Below are 18,683 nucleotides of genomic sequence, written 5' to 3' on the forward strand. Positions count from 1 at the left end.
GGAACTGGAGCTGAGGTCACAGCCACAGCAAACAGCAGATCGGAGCCACATCTGCAAACTACATTGCCACAGCTTGGGGCAATGCTGGATCCTTAACCCATTGAGCGAGGCCAGGGATCAAACCTGCATCCTTATGGAGACTAGTGGGGTTCTTAACCAACTGAACTCCATAGAAGCCTCACCACTAAGCCCTGCTGCCCCTCTCTGAGGGTCTCTGAGTTCTCTTCTGATGCTTCTTTCCTTGGTAAGCAACCCCCCGCCCCCCGCCCCAACTCCCACCCCGCAAGCTGCTTAGCAGACTCTGAGGAGGCTACTTTGGGGGTGATGAGGACTTCTCGGGCTTCAGCCAACATCAACTGTAGAGCAAAAGGTGAAGTGGCTGCCAGACCCGGCACGGTGACAGCATCTCCCAAGATGAACCCAGACATTTGGAGGCATTTCTGCACTCCTAGTGGAGTGGAGGAGGTATCATCTGACTGGTTTTATCGTTTTAAGTTCTGCGAAGTTTTGCTGGTCATATGAACTTCCTAAGGATAACTAGGGGACAAGGACAGAGTTTACCCCAGCCAGCCCCTGCAGCCCCAAGGGATATTCTCTCCCTTCTGTCAGCTTCTGGTCCTTTTGTGGCCACTTCTGGCAAATAGAATTGAATGTAGGTGTGTCCCTTTTAAAAAACCTAAAATCCAAAAATATTGACCTTTGGAAACAAGCTGAGAAATGAAGAGCTGATGAATCCGCTACTGAAAGATACTCTGGGAGTCACCTTTAAGGAACACGAGAGACCCTCAGAGAGAAATTAGTGGTTTGCATTCTGCCTACAAATACTGACCTCCAAAGATAAGCAGATGCATCAAGAGTGGTTACTCTGTTACCATACCATTGCATGTTCCAGATGAGTGCTCACCAAGCTTCTTTTGCCATACACTTCCATTGTTTTTCCTGCTTACATAATGTATGCTTTTTGTGAAAATTCAAACAGGAAAGAAATATTTAATGAGGACAGTGAAATTCCTTCCACTTCGCCCCTCCCAGCTTCCATAGAGAACCCATAAAGGCATCTTCCTCCAGAAATATTTTCCAGTCCAGTGCAAGGGCTTTTTCTGCCTGACTCCGCTTAGGTGCATTTTTTCAGAAGCACATTTTGTTGAGCAAGAGCAGGAGCAGCCAGGACTTTGCCATTGTAGTATCACTGTTGTTTGTGGAGCAAAGAAAAAGTTCTTTCTAAAGCTCCCTATTTTTAAGCAGGAAGAACACAGTGACACGGGGCTCTGGGAGCGAGCCTTCAGAAGGTATCTGAACTGCCGCAAAACCGAAAATGATCACAAAACCCATCTACCTCCTCCCCCAAGCCCAGGCAAGGCTGGAATTGACACTTGCCTCAGCCTGGTGGGAATTCAAGCTGTGCGTTTCCATGTTTATTTCTGATAAAGACAGGGCACTGAATTGACGGTTGGGCTCTGTGTTTGTCTAGAGTGAGTGATTTGTGTCTCTCCCTAGCCCCTCCCATCCAACCCCAGGGTCCGGGAGAGGGGTGTTTGCTTTCACTTAAGCTTCTGCCCTTTGACAGAGCAGAGGCACTTTATCCTTGGCTGCCTGAGCCGTCATAAACAGAGTAATCAGGTTTCTGGAAGGGGCCCTGGGGGCCTTCTCAGGCTGTAAATAGTTTTCTTGCCCCTGCCCAAGATGTGCTTTGCCTACTGACTGTCCCCATAAAACTGCTTGCAGCTTTCACAGCCACCTTGGAGTTTATTTAGTGCTAGTGCTGCAGATGGGGCCTCCCTGGCCTGGGACAATTGATACACATTGTTTTTAGGATTTCTTTCTCCCCAGGACCCTGCGTCCTAGTTGACACCAATAAATAAGGAAACCGAGGCATAGGGAAATATAAATGTTTGTGGAAAGCCAGAGGTTTAAGTCACGGGTTTGTCCTCCAGATGGCTGGCTGTTTCTAAAACATCTGTCTGCCCACCCAGATTTGGAAAAAAAAACAAAAAAAACAAAAAAAAAAACAAAAAAAAAACCCCAGAAAACAAAATCTACCCTGAGCTAGGATGGATGGGGGCAGGGTGTCATCTGCCACATCAGGTCCTACTCTTGGCAGAGGTCACCTTGTGTGTTTTCCACAAGAATGGAGAAACAGAAGAGCAGGGTATTTTGTTTTCTGTTGTTGTTTTTTTTTTCCTTTTCCAAATCTGAATGATTTTTTTTTCTTGTTGCAAAAACAGTAAAATAGTGTAAAAATTTTAAAACAGCAGCAGAAAGGTACAAAATAGAAAATCCACCCTTGCAGAGAAGACTGAAGGGAAATGTCTTTGGCTATGACTATCTATCCCTAGCATGAGCGTGCTCGTGTTTACTTACTAAAAGTATATATTTTAGCGTATATATTCTAGCATGCTCATGTTTACTTACTAAAAGTATATATTTTGGGGACAATCAGATAATGCCACATCATCTGTTGTGCCCCTTGGTTTTTTTTGACTTAACCCTACATTCTCAATACATAGTTTAATTGACTTATAAACACCTTTTCACATCCAAACATAAAATATTATCTTCTGTTGCGATACTGTCTATTGTATCCATTTACCATAAGTTATCAAGTCTGCCATTGATTGGTCTTCCAGCGAGACCTGAGTTGTCATCACAAACGTACCAGGACTTAATTGCCCACAGATTAAGTTCCTTGCCTTTTCCCAGGCATTGCTGCCTGCATACACAGTGATAAGTGTGACCTCCCAATTTTAAGGTTCTGTGACTCTAAAGTTTGCAGTGATATTGAAGTTGGTGGCAGATGAGCCACCCAGGACCTGTAGGCAATCCAGCACCAATAAGAGTAGATTTCCTCCAAGTCAAAGCTAGTATGCTTTATAAAAATATTTGAAAGTGTCAATAAAGACATATGTTTCAGAGTTCCCATTGGGGTGCTGCAGAAATGAATCCAACTAGGAACCATGAGGTTGCGGGTTTGATCCCTGGCCGCGATCAGTGGGTTAAGGATCTGGCATTGCTGTGGCTGTGGTGTAGGTCAGCAGCTATAGCTCTGGTTAGAACCCTACCCTGGGAACCTCCGTATGCTTCGGGTGTGGCCCTAAAAAAAAAAAAAAAAAAAAAAAAAAAGGCGTGTTTCTATTCTCCAAGTTACACCAAGATACAGAGCTATGGAACCCATGCCCATTTAGCATCTGTACAGTGTACTCAAAACAAACACCGTGAAAAATAAACATTTGTCCTGTGTCTGTCTTCAGGTGTGTTTAGCACAAAACCAGCAGAGGCCCACAGACTATGTGCCAGATAAAATTAGATCACACCTAAAGGAGATCAGACTGGAGCAGAGAAAACTGTTTATTGAGGAAGGGCTCTATGCTTCGTAGCTCTAAGAGGCACCTTTGACTTTTCTCATCCTGCAGGCCTATTGCCCAAAACCACATTTTTATGGCAACTGTGAGTTATTTGAACTGGGTCTGTTCTTTGAACTCATCTCTGAAGCCTGTCCCCATCTGCACTGGACAGCATTGAAAGGTCTCAGAATCTTCCTACGCCAAGCCTGCTCTTTGCACATTTCCACCCTTATATACAAGATTTGTGAGTGACTTGAGAGATCTTGGACCTGGTCGCATGATCCATTAGAAGCATCATCTGACTTTATTTTTTCTTTCTTTTTTTTTCGTCTTTCTGCCTTTTCTAGGGCCGCCCCCACGGCACATGGAGGTTCCCAGGCTAAGGGTCGAATCGGAGCTGTAGCCGCTGGCCTATGCCACAGCCACAGCAACTCAGGATCCTTAACCCACTGAGTGAGGCCAGGGATCGAACCTGCAACCTCATGGTTCCTAGTTGGATTTGTTATCCACTGAGCCACGACGGGAACTCCCTCATCTGACTTTAAATGAGTTACCCAAGCAAGTGAAAATGTACAGCCCAGGCCCCTGACCACACATGAGGGCACTCCAAGTCATGGTGGCCTGCAGGCTGATTGAGGTGTCCCCCAGGCTGGTGAAGGATGATTGTCCCAGCAGGTTAGTGATGAGGGCTTCGATTACAACCCAGACACCTTAGCTCTCTTAGAGATCTGACCTGGGACTGGAAAGTTTCACATGCACCTGTCACATGTGTACCTCCCAGGAGCTCAGCAGGCAGAGCAGCGTGTGGGATGGTAACAGAGCCCATGAACACCGGTCTCACAATTCTCTCTTAACCCATCTGCTCTTCTGCCCCAGAGCACATCTTTTAAAATTGATTTTGGTAGTTTTTAATATAATTTAGACTTACAGAAAACTTGCAAGAGAAGTATAAGGAATCCCCATATTCCTTTTGCCTAAGTTCACTACTCCTTTATATTTTGGCCTGTTTACTTTATTATTTTCTATGTATGTGTCTCAGTCCATCCATACATCTTTATCTTTGGCCATTCATCTGTCTATCTATCCATCCATCTCTGTCTGTCTTTATTTGTCCCCCATCCATCCATCCATCCATCCATCCATTTAATGATCTGCGCGTGTTCCTCCTGAACCATTGGAGACATTGTATCTCTTTACCCCTAACTACAATTGGCATGAATTTCCCAAGAACATAGACTTTCTCTTACATAATCATAGTACAGTTACATTTTTTTTCTAGTCCAGCATCATCACAGCATATGCTTTAACTGTTGGAGAAAAGAAGGAAACAAATATTTATTTACACAAACCTGCTGGTGCCAGGCCTTGCAGGAAGCCACTTTATGTACATTGTGGCATTTTTGATGTCTCAACAGTCCTGTGGAATGAGTTTTTATTTTCCCTGTTTTATAGATAAGCAAACTCAAGCTTGGAGAAATTCAGTAAGTTGCCCATGGTAGTCACCTGGGAGCAGGGGCACAGATATTCCCACCGCCCTGGCACTGGTGCCTGGTGACCATGAGTCACACACCGGATGTATGTCTGCCCTGAGAGAGACAGGAGGCACACATGTCTTTAGTTTATCTCAGTATATGATCTCAACTCTTCTGGCGCATTCAGAGACTGCAGAGGCCATCAGAAAGGTACTCACTGCCTGGAGCTTATCTTCAGCTCTTAAAGATGAGATCACCGCCAGCACAGACGGCCTGTCTCATCATCGATGGCCAGGCTTGTGGACATATGCACGCTAAAATGGTCGAGTGTGGGAGTTCCCATCGTGGCTCAGTGGTTAAAGAATCCAACTAGGAACCATGAGGTTGCAGGTTCGATCCCTGGCCTTGCTCAGTGGGTTAAGGATCCGGTGTTGCCATGAGCTGTGGTGTAGGTTGCAGACACGGCTTAGATCTGGCGTTGCTGTGGCTCTGGCGTAGGCCGGTGGCTACAGCTCCGATTAGACCCCCTAGCCTGGGAACCTCCATATGCTGCTAGTGCAGCCCTAGTAAAGGCAAAAAGACAAAAAAATAAATAAATAAAATAAAAATAAAATAAAATAAAATAAAATAAAATAAAATGGTCGAGCTCATAGAGTGGCAGGACAGGCATTACATTCGCTGGGACTGAGAGTGGGAAAGACCCCAGATTTCGTGTTTATGCTCAGCGCAGTTGGGGAAGGTTATCATTATCCTGGATCGTAGGGTTTAGCTTGGCAAGGCTTCTGAGAAGAGTGGAATTTTAGAACTTGGAGCCACATAGGCATGGACATTTTACATCTGGAGCGGACTTAAGACGTATAGACTGTCTCTCTCATTCCAGACATTGGGGGACTAAAGCCCAAAAAGGAAAACGCATTTGTCCTTGACACGCACCTAATCTGTGGCTGAGCTGGGGCTGGACCCCAGTCCTCCCTTCTGTCTTCCAGGATCAAGTTCTTTCACTACATCCGGAAATCCCACGGTTTTTATAGCTCAAACTCTTTTAAATTATTTACTCCTACCTCAAGCAACCCCTGTCCTGCATTTCATGTTTAGCAAAGTACTGTATCTGCCAGAGTACTTATCTTAGTGAGTAATTAGCTAGTTCTTGATTTTTATTAATCAAAAACACAGACACACCAATCCGCCTTTCTCCTCAGCCTAAGATCTCACCAGCATTACCGAAGAAACACAAAGTTTGATCTTAACTCAGGTTTTTTTGTTTTGCCTTTTAGGGCCACACCTGCAGCATGTGGAAGTTCCCAGGCTAGGGGTCAAATTGGAGCTGCATCTGTGACCTATCCCACGGCTCACAGCAACACTGGATCCTTAACCCGATGAGCAAGGCCAGGGATTGTACCCGTGTCCTCCTGGATCCTGGTCCAGGGTTTGTCTCCACTGAGCCACAATGAGAACTCCTCAACTCAGGTTTTTTAAATATCAAAAATAACGATCCTTCTTTGATGTCTTGTTATCTTCAGACCTTTTAGGGCTTGAACTTCTTAGAGGTCTAGGGTTGGGAATTAGTGTATAGCATCAAGCCGCCTGCTCCAAGGCACTCGGGGTTTTCTGTGACCCCAGTGAGCAGATTTTACTCTAGAAGGAGTGCTTGAACTGTCTTTTCCCTTCCTCTCACCCTTCTTCCTCATCTTACAGATTTCCCATTGGACAGAGGGCAAATAATAACCATGTTTAGATGAATAGTTTCTAGGATAGATTAGGGTGATTATACATATAACTCTACACCCTGTATGAGCGGAAAATGATTTTGAACCTAATTGAGTTTGAGAGCAACAACAAAAGACTTAAGATCAGTGACAGAAAGAGATGTAGGCTAAATCAAATATTTGCAAAAGAACACAACACATTAAAAAAATATGTAACTGGATAGGATTTCTCACATGCCCTGAAGCCAGATACAACACAACGTTTTTTTGTTTTTTGTTTTTCCTGTGCCCATGGCATGTACATGTTCCTGGGCCAGGGATCAAACTTGCACTACAGCAGCTACCCGAGCTGCTGCAGTGACCACATCCTTAACCAGCTGTGCCACAAGAGAACTCCCCAATTATTTTTGATGGGTGAGATTTTCGTTTCATGGCTCCTTTAGAAAATGATAAACTAGAGGCAACTTGTTAAAGTGAAGAAGCTGCTCATGGTCACTGGATGTGCTTGGCCTTTGCCCTGAGGGGCCAGTACCTTGGCATACCTGTGACTTATTTGCAGACCACCAGCTGAGAAGCTCCAGATTAATATGATTAACTGGAAGGTTACTAAAACTCACATGATTACTTTAGTGACGAGACGTGTCAATAAAATCCAACTTCTATTTCTTTCTCTCTCTTTTTTTTTTTTTTTTTTTTTTTTTTTGCTTTTTCGGGCTGCATACGAGGCATATGGAGGTTCCCAGACTAGGGGTCAAATCGGAGCTACAGCTGCCGGCCTACGCCACAGCCACAGCCACAGCAATGACAGATCTGAGCCATGTCTGTGACCTACACCATAGCTCATGGCAACACCGGATCCTTAACCCACTGAGAGAGGCCACGGATTGAACACACATCCTCATGGATACTAGTCGGATTCTTCACCTGCTGAGCCACAATGGGAACTTCCACTAACTTCTATTTCTGATTAAAATCTCGGGAGAAAAAAGCATCCATGGAATGGCCTTTTTTTTTTTTTTTTCTAGGTGAAGAAGTCCTTCATTTTTTAATTTTTTTCTAAACAACTTTTTATTGAGGTATAGTTGATTTACAATGTTTTATTAGTTTCAGGTGTACAGCCAAGTGATTGTCATATATGTGTGTGTATCTTTATTCTTTTCAGATTCTTTTTCATTAGAGGTTACTGTAAAATATTGAATATAGTTCCCTGTGCTATATAGTAGGTCCTTGTTTATCTATTTTCTATATATCAGTATGTATATGTTAATCTCAAACTCATAACTTATCCCTATACCTACTTTCCCTTTGGTAATCATAAATTTGTTTTTTTTCTATCTCTGGGTCTATTTCTGCCTTCTAAAAATGTTCATTTGGATCATTTTTTTTTTAGATTTCACATATAAGGACATCATATGATATCTGTCTGTCTCTGACTTCATTTCTTTTTTTCTTTTTTTTTCTTTTTTAGTTATTCAATGAATTTATTACATTTGTAGTTGTACAATGATCATCATAATCCAATTTTATTTATTTTTTGTCTTTTTGCTATTTCGTGGGCCGCTCCCGCGGCATATGGAGGTTCCCAGGCTAGGGGTCTAATCGGAACTGTAGCCACCAGCCGACGCCAGAGCCACAGCAACACGTGATCCGAGCTGCGTCTGCAACCTGCACCGCAGCTCACGGCAATGCCAGATCGTCAACCCACTGAGAAAGGGCAGGGACCGAACCCACAACCTCATGGTTCCTAACCGGATTCGTTAACCACTGCGCCACGACAGAAACTCCACAATCCAATTTTATGGGATCTCCATCCTACAACCCCAGCGCATCCCCCCACTCCCCAAACTGTCTCTTTTGGAGACCATAAGTTTTTCAAAGTCTGTATTTCTCTGACTTCATTTAGTATGATAATCTCTAGGTCCATCCATGTTACTTTGGTGTACTCTTTAAATTTAAATGTCTACTCAGTATTCTTTTTTGGGGGGTAGAGGGGTACACCCTCAGCATAGGGAGGTTCTCGGGCTAGGGGTTGAATTGGAACTGAAGCCACCGGCCTACACCACAGCCACAGCAACGCAGGATCCGAGCAGTGTCTGCAAGCTACACAACAGCTCACAGCAATGCCAGATCCTTAACCCACTGAGCAAGGCCAGGGATCGAACCCATGTCCTCATGGATGCTAGTTGGGTTCGTTAACCACTGAACCATGACAGGAACTCTGGCTACTCAATATTCTGTAATAACCTATATGAGAAAAGAATCTGAAAAAAGAATGGAGATATGTATGTGTATAACTGAATCATTTGCTGTACACCTGAAACTAACACAACATTGTAAATCAACTATACTCCAATATAAAATAAAAATTAGGAGTTCCCACTGTGGTGCAGTGGGTTAAGAATCCAACTGCAGCAGCTCAGGTTGCTGGCTGCTGAGGCCTCAAGAATTAGATCCCCAGCCCAGTACAGTGGGTTAAAGGATTCAGTGTTGCCACATGGCAGCGTAGGTTGCAGCTGTGGCTTGGATTCAGTCCCTGGCCTGGGAACTTACATGAGCCACAGATGCAGCCATAAAAATAATTAATTAAAATTTAAAAATTTAAATGAAAGCCTTAATTGAGGCCCATTCACTTTAGCAGCTTTCTAATTTGTGGGCAGTGTGACTTCATTTTGCTCTTTGGTGACCAGCAGCCGTGAGGGTGTTTGTTCCTGGGGAGGCATGTCTTGTCCTCAGCAGCAATTGCTGCTCTCACGCTCAGATTAAAGCCTCTTGAGCTGCTTTTTCAGTCTGGAGGAGACAGTGAGAGAGGCCCTGGCCCTTGTGCTGGTCACTAGGCAACGGGACGGGCAAGGAGCAGGATCAGCCCAGAACTGCCCTGCGTGTCTGCTCTGTTGTTAACCACATATGAGCCCAGGCTGATCACAGCACAGCGGAGTTACATGGGCAGAAACAAGTGGGCAAAGAGGAGCCAGCAGAGCACCCAGCCTCGGCTCCCCTGTTGATAAACTCAGAGGAGTGGTCGCCTGGCCCTGCCTGAGAGCTCAGCTGGGCCTGCGTCTTTGTTTTTAGGCCCCTCGCCCTAATGAGAGGCAAAGATCCTGCCTCATAGAACTCCCACTGCTGTCCCTAGAGGACACAGTCCTCCTGAGCCAGGCTCAAAGTCTCTCAGCTCTTCTGCTTGCACTTCAGGGATGCGTGGGGATGCTCTGGAAGCTGCCTCAGCCACACACCAAAGACTCTTCCCTTTTCGGCAAAGTGCTTGACCTCTGAACACTGCAGAGGGTGAGGTCTGAAAGGCGCCCTTTGGCTTTCTCCTCTTCAGGGCTGAACTGTCCAAGGAAATTCTTATTAACTCTAATTGTCCTCTGTCCAAAGAAAACAAATGGGGGCTTTTTGTGGTAGAATTACCCAAGTATTAGCCCTTGTTGGGGATGAAACCTCAGACTTTCCCACTGTATTACCATAGAAGAGTCAGACCCACATCAAATGTAATTAGATGTCGAAGTTCTCTTTATCATAGAAAATGATGATTATGCAAATGTGGGCTCTGCTCTTAGTATGGGTTTGGAAAATTGCATCCTTCTTTTCCACATTGGGTTGGCTTATGGCTACTAATTCTTGAACCTCCTGGAGACTCCAGGCTGATTAAGGTTTGCACTGACCAAACAGACATTCTCTCCCTCTTTGAGCTTTGATTAGGCCCAGGTCTTTGTTTCCCAGCTGTGTTTCTTAGAGGTGGCTTTGGGACTGCTGGATGGAGGGTGGTGGGCCGGGTGCTGGACCACAAGGTTTGTCTAGAGCAGCATCTCTGTATTTGTTGAATATATTGGGCTGGTGGGCCAGCTTTTGTTTGAGGAAAGGATCTCAAAGCTAACAAAGTGTTGAAAGCCACTGCCCTAAACCCAAGGTTGTCAGTGGGAATGAATATGTCTGTGTATTTGGGTCCCACAAATCTTTTCAGTTTTTTTTTATTGGATTTTTAAAAAATTGTATGTCAAACACTTGTGAGATACATAAGAAAAAGGTTAAACATCTCTCCCCTTACTCCCTTCTAGTTCTGCTCTTTGAAGATTACCAGTATTCGCAGGTTGATGTATATCCTCAAACTCCTTTCTCTGTCTGTGCTGCTGTCCTTTAAAGCGTTTTTCATTGTTGGAGTTCCCTTGTGCAGAAGCAAGTTAAGGATCAGGCATTGTCACTGCAGTGGCCCAGGTTGCTGCTGTGGTGCAGATTCAGTCCCTGGCCTGGGAACTTCCACACAACCACAGGCACGGCTGAAAAACATAAAATAAAATATTTTCATTGCGAAAATTTTCAAACATACAGAAGAGTAGAGATTAGTGTAATTAGCCCCTGTATACCCATCCCTCAATTCCAATAATTATCAAAATTTTACAGCACTTGCTTCATCTATCTTTTTCTTATATGTTTTTGGGTTTTTATTTCACAAGAATGGCATCATACCTCATCTGTACTTGGCAACCTATATATATGTTTTTTACTTTATTTTAAAAATTATTCCTGATCAGCTCATTTACCACCTCCTTTTAAGGGCTACGTAGTTTTCCATTGTAAGTGTGAACCATCAATTACTCGGTCATTATCCTATTCTTGGACATTTAGGCTGTTTCCAAAAGTTTTTGCAATAAATTATACATTTATCATCATAAATTACTGTAATAAATGTCCTTGTATGTAAATATTTACATATTGTTGCATTTCTTTCTGTAGGCTGGATTTCTAAAAGTGGGATCATAAAATCCAGGACTATAGATCTATTTTAAATACTTTTATTCAATATTGCTAAAGTTTATTCTCAAGAGATTGTAGATACACAACCCCCCCACCAGCAACACAGGGATATGCCCAATTCCTCATCTCTTCAAGAGCCCTGGATGTGATTGTTCAATAAAAATGTTATGGATCTTGTTTGTAAAGTGATGGCATAAAAATCAATATTTTATACATGTCTGTGAATGGATTTTTTTTTTCTGAATTCATTTTGTAAACTATACTTTCTTGGTCATTAGTTTGGGAAAGACAGCCATTAGCAGGATCTGGAATAGAGGGCAAGAAGGAAATGTCTTTTGAAGACCAACCACAGCTCTTTGTTCCTATTAGTTTGTACAGCGGAAACTGGGTGCTGGCCGCGTGGTACACATCTGCAATCTGCCCGAGGGAAGCTGCACTGAGAATGACGTCATTAACCTGGGGCTGCCCTTTGGGAAGGTCACTAATTACATCCTCATGAAGTCCACTAATCAGGTAGGCCTGGGCACTTTCACACTGGTAGGTACCAGATGGACCACATATTGGTGGAGGGAAACTGGCTACTTTTCTAAAAAAGAAGCTGTCCGTGGTGCAATGAGTTAAGTGTCCGACTGCAGCTGCTCAGGTTGCTGCAGAGATGTGTGGTCCATCCCTGGCCTGGCACAGTGGGTTAAAGGAGCTGGCATTGCCGAAGCTGTGGCATGGGTCGAAGCTGTGACTCAGATTCAGTCGCTGGCCCGGGAACTTCCATGTGCTGTGAGTGTGTTCATAAAATAAAATAAAAATTTTTTTAAAGAAGAAGCTGTTCCTAACTTAAAGGAATAATTCACAGCTGGCCTCCTGATGGCACAGCCCAGAAGTTCTCAATGGTGGTGGTGTTTTGTTTCGTCTTGTTGCACTTTACCCTTCATGTGCTGGGTACAGGCCTTTGTGAGTTGCCTTGAGGTGAGGAGGTGCTTTGGAATGAGGCTCTCATTAACATAGAAAAGCAAGCTGGCCCCTAAAATAGAAATCCATGGACTTGAATCTTTTCATTGTTAGCAACCCCCTGAGCTAATGCTGCATGCAGTCTTACCTTCTAGGTGTCCCATATTTGAGGGTGTGGGTTTGGAGCCAGCCAACAATGGACTGGGAACAGGTATTTTCACTGATCCCTGGTGTTAGCATCTGAGGCTCTTGGCTCTTTTGCAGGAGAGTAGCTGGGAATTAACGGGTGACTGGTAAATCTCAGGAACTGAGAACCCTTAACCCATGAGGATTGGCTGAGTCTTAGGGGGTTAATATGTTTGATTTCATTTCTAAAGTCAAAGGGGGAGTTTGTACAGAGACTGGTCAGAAGGAAAACTTTTTAGTCTTTTGCTTTTTTTTTTTTTTTTTTGTCTTTTTTTGCTATTTCTTGGGCCACTGCAGCGGCATATGGAGGTTCCCAGGCTAAGGGTCAAATCGGAGCTGTAGCCACCGGCCTACACCAGAGCCACAGCAACGTGGGATCCGAGCCGCATCTGCAACCTACACCACAGCTCACGGCAACGCCAGATCGTTAACCCACTGAGCAAGGGCAGGGACCGAACCCGCAACCTCATGGCTCCTAGTCGGATTCGTTAATCACTGCACCACGACGGGAACTCCAGTCTTTTGCTTTTAATAAATACTTTTACTTTAGGACCCAGAGGAACAGGCATAGGAGAAATTCTTAGTTAAGGCAAGAGTTTGGGAGCTCATCAGTGGTCTTTCTCCGTCAACCTGAGCTTACTCACTAATCTTTTCATTCCTCCTTCTCAGAATTCTATTTGGGGTAAATTTCCAAAGTTCAGCTTGCAACATGAACACAGTGGGATTCACTGAATTCATTTCATTCCCACATGATAGGTGAGAGCTAGAGGTGCTAAAATGTTTGCATGAAGAAAAAAGCACTTTGGAAAGCTGAGTGGCGGAATTTGAAAATAAAACCGTAGAGAACCCTAACATTTTGGTCTCCTAAACTTCTGCTGTAGACTGTGACAGCACAGAGAAAGGCGGATCTGAAATCCCAAAACAAATGCAGAAGGAGGGAGGATGAGCTTGTTTAGCCCTTGAAGGCCAAGGAAGTGGGCATCGAGGGTTCACAGTGAGGACTGCCTTGTCTCAGGCTGTTTCCTTCTCAGCATGGGGGATCAGATCCCTCCAGCATCAGTAACAGCACAAACCAAACAAATCAAAGAAACAATAGTAGCGATGAGTCAGTCAGCGCAGCAGCTCCTGGGGCAAACTGACAGATCCATCCAAACAGTTTATCTTGAAATTCCCTGTAGACACTACCTGAATTGAAAAGCCCTTTGTAAGGGTTTTTATCAGAATAGTTAAAGAGGAGAAATGCCATGGAAGCCTAACTGAGGGTTTTGCTCCCTCTCCAGCTTACAGAGACGTGGCCTTTCCTTAAGCCCAAGGAGCTTCTGAGTGTTTTTAGTGTATTTCTTTTAGTGGAGAAATTGAGAGCTCAGATATCTAGGACTTGGTGTTTCTGTTTCCTGCCATCTTCACCACCAAATAGCAAGTTTTGCAGGCATCAGTCCAAGGTTACCTGGGCAACAGACTCACTTTCCCCCAGCCCCTCCCCTCAGGGAACTGTGGGTTAATGGACCCTCCCATCCCAGAGGGCCTCCTGTGGCGTGATGTAGCCTGGAATGGACGTAGGTAGTTAAGAATAATGTTTAGTAACCATGGAGATCAGGAGAGGGACCATCTTATAATGAGCTCTTTTGCTGCAGTTAATAAATAGGTCTCTTTGAACAGATGGGATCAAAGAGAGCTCTTCCTGGTACTGAATTTTTCCCTTTTTATTGAGGTGTAAAACACATCCTCCAAAGTGCCCGTCTCAAGTATACAACTCCATTAATTTTTTACATGTGTGTACCTGTGTCATTACCATGCAGGTCAAGATATAGAATAGTTCCAGAACCTCAGAAGATTTCCTCACTCCCCTTCCCAGTCAGTACCCCACCCCCACCCCACCCCACCCCCCACGGGAAGCTCAGCTCTATCTTTGATCACCTTCCATTTGCCTTGCCTCTCTTTGAACTTCAGATACGGGGAATCATACCTTGTATAGAAGTTTATTTAAGATCGTTCAAGTCCAATGTCTGTCCTTCCTTCTTTCCTAGGCCTTTTTAGAGATGGCTTACACAGAGGCTGCCCAGGCCATGGTCCAGTATTACCAAGAAAAATCTGCAATGATCAATGGCGAGAAGTTGCTCATTCGGATGTCCAAGAGATACAAGGAATTGCAGCTGAAGGTAAAGCATCCTCTCGTTCATTTAGTCTTCTAACAAGCATCAGCTGAGTGTCTCCTCCTTGCTGGCCCCTGGCCTGAGTGCTGGCAGGAAGGAGAGGCCAGAAAAAGATCCAAAAATTATCCACCGCCTTTGAGGCTATCACATGGGAAGGCAACCCCATTGTAACATGATAAGAAAAGTGCTTATTGAGATAAGTACAGGATGCAAAGGGATGATTACCTGCCTGGGACCCAAGGAGGATTTGAAGGCAAGTTTTGAAAGATGAAGCAAGAGAGGAAAACCTGGTTGCTTTTCAGAGGTGAGAGTTCCAGGCATAGACCCCTGCATACAACCCCCTTCTCTACCCAGACCCCAGTACCTTCAGTAACTTTTTCTTTCTCTGTCACCCCCCTTGATCTTTTATTCTCTCCTCCATCCTCTTATGTTTATGTCTTAGGCCCCACAGAAGTTCTTCTAAGCAGCGCCTGACAGTTGGCTACTGTCCAAACTCAGGGACGGATTCAGATTAATTCCAAACAGGACTTTTGCTTTTGTTTTAGCTTACTCTACATTTCTCTTCTTTTCTTTCTTTCTGTTTTGTTTCATCATGAAGTATACCATACAGACAGAAGAGTGACTACCTACATACTGTACAGTTGAGAAAGTAATAATGGGTGAACTCCCATCAGTCCCATAAAACCACCACCAAAGTCAAGAAATAGGACAGAGACAGCACCCAGAAACCCCTGTGAGTCCCTTCTTAAGCTCAGTGCCCCCTCTCCACACTCCTGACTCTGAGGATAATTATTCCCTTGCTTTTCTTTACTATTCTGCCCCCTTCTCTATGCCTTGCTTAACATTGTAGCTTAGTTTTCCCGATTTTTGAGCTTTATTTGACTGGAATCATGACATGTTCTTTCATTACTTCTTTCACGAAACACTACGCCGTCCGTGCTGGGTGTGTCTGTTGGTTTTCATTGCTATATAAATTTCTACTGTATGACCATAAATTTGCTTATTCATTCCACTGTTGATGGAAATTTGGGTTGTTTTGGGTGTTAGGGACAATGCTACTAGGAACATTTTCAGACATAGTATCCCCGTACTCATGTTCGTGAGTGTACAACTGGGAGAATATACATAACTAGAAGTAGAATTGCTGGACCACAAGGCAAACTTACCCTCCACTTGACTAGGTAATAGCATCCCTACTCATAGTATGTGAGGAGGATTTTCAGCAGCTCACCGTCTTGCTAAAACTTTGTCTTGCCCAACTTTATTTTTTTTTATTTTTTGTCTTTTGTCTTTTTAGGGCCACACAGGCAGCATATGGAAATTCCCAGGCTAGGGGCCCAATCGGAGCTGTAGCTTCCGGCCACAGCCACAGCCAAAGCCATGCCAGATCCGAGCCATGTCTGTGACCTACACCACAGCTCACAGCAAGGCCAGATCCTTAACCTACGAGTGAAGCCAGGGATCGAACCTGCAACCTCCCAGTTCCTAGTTGGATTCGTTTCTGCTGTGCCATGACGGGAACTCCTCTTGTCCAACTTTAAAAGGTTTGCCTCTCTGGGGATAGTCAAGAGTTTATCATGGTTTTATTTTTTATTTTCCATATTACTAATAGAGGTTCAGCAGTTTTTCATATGTTTATTGATAATTCCATCTAGATCCTCTCTGGTGGGAATTTTTTTTAAGTCTTTTGTCCATATTTTCTTTCTTTCTCTCTCCTTCCCTTTCTTTCTTTCTTCTTCCTCTTCTTCTTCTTTTTTTTTTTTTTTGGCTGCACCCATGGCGTACAGAAATTCCTGGGCCAGGAAATGACCCACGCCATAGCAATGACCCAAGCCGCAGGAGTAACAATGCCGGATCCTTAACTGCTAGGCCACCAGGGAACTCCTGCTCATGCTTTTCTTCTGGATTGTGTCTTCATGTTGATTTGCAGGAGTTCTATTGGCTGGAGCCCTTAGTCCATTTGGCTTTATTGTAATTAATACCATATTTGTGTTTAATCTTAACTTCTTATTTTGTGCTTTTTACTGCCCTATTTAATAGGGATTTTCCAGTTCACAATTCACCTAGAGTCCATTTGATTCCAGACCCACACCCCTGAATTGTTGCCTTCAAGGTTCAAGTCGGAAGACGAAGTCTCAGCCGTTTTTTCCAGCTAGGACTAGTGTTCTGACAAGTCTACCTATGTAGACCGGTTGGATGTCAACCAATTGCCAAAGTCCTGATTCTGCTTTGTTTGCATTATTGCTTCTGAAGTTCTTTTGCCAACAGTTCTGCTTCAGGCAAAACCTGACATTTTTTTTCCAACTCATGAAGCCTGTTGCTTTTCGATCCCACCCCATTCTCTACCCAGTCAAAGTTCTTGTTTTCCTGGATTCTGCCCAGGGGGCTAGAATTGAATTCCTGCACTAAATTCCCAGAGGAGCTTTGGTCTCCAAATGTGATGATGCTGTCATAAGCTTTTAATTAGGACATGACAGCAGGTCTCTGCTTCTTCTTCTTTTTTTTTTTTTTTTGCTTTTTGCCATTTCTAGGGCCGTTCCCGCGGCATATGGAGGTTCCCAGGCTAGGGGTCTAATCGGAGCTCCAGCCCGCCGGCCTATACCAGAGCCACAGCAACGCGGGATCCGAGCCGCGTCTGCAACCTACACCACAGCTCACGGCAACACCGGATCATTAACCCACTGAGCAAGGGCAGGGACCGAACCCACAACCTCATGGTTCCTAGTCGGATTCGTTAACCACTGCGCCACGACGGGAACTCCCTCTGCTTCTTAAGTTAAAGTACCCAGGCCCTGCAGTCTCTTACCCAGGGAGGTCATTTGGGGTGGTACAAAAACTATGAATTAAAGATGTTAGAAAGAAGGTCGAAGTTTGCAGTCAGCAAATGTTCATTAGTGCTCACCGTGGGTGGGACCTGGGCCAGGCCCCATGGACATGGAGGTAGCAAGTTTGTAGAGGAATTCACAGGCTGGGAGGGGAAGAACACAGAAAACAGACCCATCAGGAACCATGTTACCTACACAATCAGATGGGAGGGTGGTTACACCGGTCTAGCCTCTGCCCCTTCCTGCTCTGATGACCTTGGACAAATTGCTCAACCTCTGTGAGCCTCTGTTTCCAGATCAGTAAAGAACTGTACCTTGTGTTCTTTGGTTTTAAGCATTTTTTTCATATAGTATCTCTTTGAGTCTTACAGTCACCCTCCCCTGTGAGGTGTGTAGGGTGGATGATAACAGTCATTATAACAGTACAACCGTAATAACAAGAAGAGATACCTTTAATCGAGTCCTGCTACTCTGGGTCAAGTAATGTACCAAATACTTTCCTACATTATCTGCTGTCCTCCTGCCATTGGTCCTGTCAGACAGATATGATTAGCTCAGTTTTACAGATAAGGAAACTGGCTCATAGAAGTTCAGGAACTTGCCCCCGATCTTAGTTACTGGAAGAGCCAAGATTAAAGCCTAGGACTGTTTTGGTTTTACACTGTATCTGCCTCTCTGTATTGTGTTTTCATGATCTGCATTGTCTGTGTGACAAAACAGAGAAATCAGGTAATTTACTTAGTCACCTAGTTAGTCAGCATCACAGACAGTATTCTCATAGAGTTTCCCGAACTTTCTTGTACATACAGATCACTTGTGGGTCTTGTCAGCATTTCTGATTCCGTAGGTCTAGGGCAGGGCTGTGATTCTGTGTTTCTCACACACTCCCAGGAGATGCTGATGTTTCTGGTCCTCACAGCACGCTCTGAGTGGCTAGAACATACTGATCCTGATCTTGAGTAAGGATTTTCTGCTCCCCAAGTGGTCACACGGCCTCTACAAAAGCATCTCAAAGCCTCTTTCCACTCCTTAGTCATGTGTGTTGACATGAATCAGCTAGGACCGTCTCTGCAAGGAAGAGAAATTTGTCTCCATTAAGCAGACAGGCATGTATTTGCTCACGTAACCAAAAAAGGCCAGGAGTGGCCCTGGCTGTAGGCATGGCTGGATTCGGAGCCCACGTGCTATCCTTAGGACGACGCAGTTTCTTTCCCCCCTGCCTTCTTCTGTTCCCTTGGCTTTGTTGGTGGGGTCTCCTTGGGATGGCCCTGACAGCCCCCAGCCCTCTCCTCTAGGTGGCGTG

General features: G+C 44.5%; 1 protein-coding gene across 17 annotated transcripts in view; it reads left to right on the plus strand.

The window, feature by feature from the left end:
* The window catches only part of RBM20 (RNA binding motif protein 20), a 243,283-nt gene that overhangs the window by 192,629 nt on the left and 31,971 nt on the right, over positions 1 to 18,683 (plus strand). For all 17 annotated transcript variants that reach the window (XM_084994256.1, XM_084994250.1, XM_084994252.1 and 14 more), the window contains 2 exons: positions 11,641 to 11,784; positions 14,430 to 14,561. In XM_084994256.1, the coding sequence (XP_084850382.1) occupies positions 11,641 to 11,784; positions 14,430 to 14,561 (276 nt within the window). The remainder of the gene's footprint in view (positions 1 to 11,640; positions 11,785 to 14,429; positions 14,562 to 18,683) is intronic.

This window comes from Sus scrofa, chromosome 14 (assembly GCF_054392235.1).
Source record: "Sus scrofa isolate SSC_HxYL_T2T_F1_AM1 chromosome 14, Sscrofa_HxYL_maternal_Yorkshire_Landrace_v2.0, whole genome shotgun sequence".
NCBI classification, from domain to species: domain Eukaryota; kingdom Metazoa; phylum Chordata; class Mammalia; order Artiodactyla; family Suidae; genus Sus; species Sus scrofa.